Raw genomic sequence first — 3011 nt, forward strand, 5'->3', positions numbered from 1 at the left:
CAATACTACAAATCCTTGTAATATTATAATTTACTGTCATTGCTTTAATTGTCAATATATAAACCATTCTTTAGTGATGCATGTCTATCACTTTGTCCTAATTGGCCATGCACCCAATTTCTCATAATTTTTAGCAGTTCTCGTTAGACTAATTTTATGTTTCATGCGTTTAGGTAAAGAAAATATACCTCTATTTAAAGACAAATTTTGTGGCTGGCAAAGATATTCTAGGTGACATCTTGAAGATTTTTATTCGAACAAGCTAGAACCATCCATCCAAGATACCAAGAAAAATGGGGGGAAAAATGCCGATCAGTCCTGGATTGTACAATTGAATCGAATAGATTGTGTCAATACACAACTCGAGTAGTGACAACTTATGTTACTCGGATCCTCCAAAAATGCAATCATAGAAGTATCGTATTCTCCAAAAACTAAGCATTTTCGAAAGATTCAACACGGATGTCACGATATATTTGAAGGCCAACATAACTGCAAGCAAGGGAATAATTCTAAATCAAAATTTCTGTTCCTCATAGGAAATTATCTTCTAGGTTGTCGAAAAGATCCCAACGAATTGGACTACCAATCCAATTTTGGAAAGGATCTTCTACTCCTGGATTATACAAGTCCCTTGAAAATGTCCCCAAATTTTGGAATATTTCACTTGACCCCATTTCCGAACTCTCTGTCATTTCATTTAAGCTGGAACTAGATGTTGAATTTTGAATATTTTGCTGCTCCTGTGGATAGTCAAATGTAGGTAAGGTTTCAGGCAATTTCCCCTTCTCATTAATCTCTTCATTTTCTGAAGAAAGTTGCTGCTTAATATCATCATTTTTAGGATCAGGTTGCTCAATGGGTTTGTGTGTCAAAGGGTCTAAGCCAAGAAATTTTAGCTTCTTTTTGATCTTTGTATTCCAATGATTCTTGATTTCATTGTCTGTGCGCCCTGGAAAATGCGCGGCTATTTTTGACCACCTGTATTTAAAAAAAAAAAAAAATCTACAAGTCACTTTAAATGTAATTAAAGGTACTTTCCATAATACGTGGAATTAGTAACCTGAAAAATAATACAAGTAACATTCGTAAATTACTTGATTGTGCAAACATATGGATTTGCAAGTTAATACCTATTGCCAAGTTGAGAATGAAGCTTGATGATCATGTCTTCCTCTGCTTCTGTGAGTGCTCCTCTTTTGAGGTCTGGCCTTAGATAATTTATCCACCTTAATCTACAGCTCTTCCCACATCTCATTAGCCCTTCAAATATCATTATAATTTATCAACTTTTAAGCAAATTGCCGGGAACAGCTTTAAATTTTAAGAATTTCTTTCCACAATGTCAAGAAAGAGACTCCAAATATTTATTAGTACTAGGTAACACCATCTACTGTCAAGTCAGTTATCCACTGATAGGGATGGCGATAGAGCGGAGCGGTAACTGAAACGTGTTAGGTAACTATTAAGTAACATATACTCCTTCCGTTTCAATTTATATGAACCCATTTGACTGGACACGACATTTAAGAAAGAGAGAAGACTTTTGAAACTTGTGGTTCAAAATAAGCCTTGAAAATTTGTGTGGCTGTAAATCATTCATAAAGTGAATTTGTTTCCAAATTAAGAAAGAGGTCATTCATTTTAGCACGGACTAAAAAGAAAATAGGTTCAAACAAATTGAACAGAGGGAATATATTTTCACCTTTGGCTCTTATTTACACCTATACCAAACGAATTAATATATGATATGTCTCTTTTGTATGCATTCTTATCAGTTTCATGATTAGGTAATAAATTATTATCACATCAATATATAATCTAACCATGGTAGACCAATAGTCAAATTAGCATAAGCATTGGGTGTGAATATCTTTTCTCTTAAGTGAAAAGATATCATAACATGATTTGTAAGCCTACTTGGCTCTTGAGTATTTTACTTATAAGAGCGCATTTTTTTTGTTTTGTGGTGGATAGTTGCAATTTCATAAAAAAGAATTTAGTTATTTTTTTTTAATCATTCCTATATCATATATGTGTTACGTGTGTGTTAGAAATTTCTTAGAAGAGATGCAAATAGCAAAGTAAAAAATATGATGAAAGTTTGTCTCATAAATTTCACTATTCATAAAGTCTTAAATAATCACATAAACAAAGTAGATAGACTCTTCCAACAGGTAAAGTATTAGACTGTTTATACACCTAAGAAACCGAATATTCTAGTGATAAATCAAATATTAAACTCCTCCCACAATTAAACAACTAATATTTCCATAAAAACTATAGCAGTAACAAATGCAACATCGGACCAACTAATTACCTGCTAGTTTTGGTACAAGGCGCCAGCATTGTATACCATTGTTGAGGATGAAATTCATTAGCTTATGATCTTCTTCTATTGTCCAAGGACCCCTTTTGAGTCCTATCTTGTCACAGCAAGGTTGTCTTCCCATATTGTAGGGATCTAAAAGACACCCCCTAGAGAAAACCTAAACTTGAAGAAGTTTTAGCCAAGAAATTAATTAAACTTTGGGATCAGCAGCCAAAATGTAGCTTATAAACAAAAGCAAATATTCTGCCAACTCATCCACATATTGAAATACCAATTCTTTTATGAGTTTACTCATAATTGAGTAAGAAAGAATCTAACCTTTGGAACAATATTTAAATCATATTGTCTGGTTTCCTTATCATTGCCAAAAAGACCATTTGCAATTAACAAAATGTAGAAACAGACGTGACTTCTTGTCGTTGACATGTTTTTATATATCCCCACGATGTTTTCTCCAATTGAATTTTGTAAAAAGTAAAACATTTTATATTTCTGAAAAGATTCTTGAGGTTGCCTTTCAGCTGGCTAGTTACATTTATGGAAGGCAAGTCCTTTTCTTCTCCTCCTTTTTTAATTTATTTATTTACTTTTTGATTAATTATTTGGAGCTTTTTGATTCTATTAAAGGCCAAGGTGTTCGACTTTCTTTAATTTTTTCTTTACCTTATTCCGTGTATCA

At 32.8% G+C, this 3011-nt stretch overlaps 1 protein-coding gene across 1 annotated transcript; it reads right to left on the minus strand.

Moving 5' to 3' along the window:
• Positions 1–434: 434 nt before the first annotated feature.
• Positions 435–2453, minus strand: LOC132642645 (transcription factor MYB20). The gene is made up of 3 exons (XM_060359730.1): positions 2321–2453; positions 1134–1263; positions 435–981 (listed from the first exon to the last, which is right to left on the minus strand). Exons 1-3 carry the CDS (start codon positions 2451–2453, stop codon positions 534–536), a joined length of 711 nt encoding a protein of 236 aa, XP_060215713.1. The 3' UTR covers positions 435–533.
• Positions 2454–3011: the final 558 nt, after the last annotated feature.

This window comes from Lycium barbarum, chromosome 5 (genome assembly GCF_019175385.1).
Source record: "Lycium barbarum isolate Lr01 chromosome 5, ASM1917538v2, whole genome shotgun sequence".
Lineage (NCBI taxonomy): Eukaryota > Viridiplantae > Streptophyta > Magnoliopsida > Solanales > Solanaceae > Lycium > Lycium barbarum.

Coding starts and splice junctions, on each gene's coding strand:
- LOC132642645 (XM_060359730.1), bottom strand. CDS start 2,453: ATGGGAAGACAACCTTGCTGTGACAAGATAGGACTCAAAAGGGGTCCT. Junction 1,264..2,320: donor CCTTGTACCAAAACTAGCAG/GTAATTAGTTGG, acceptor TGATATTTGAAG/GGCTAATGAGATGTGGGAAG. Junction 982..1,133: donor CATTCTCAACTTGGCAATAG/GTATTAACTTGC, acceptor TTTTAAATACAG/GTGGTCAAAAATAGCCGCGC.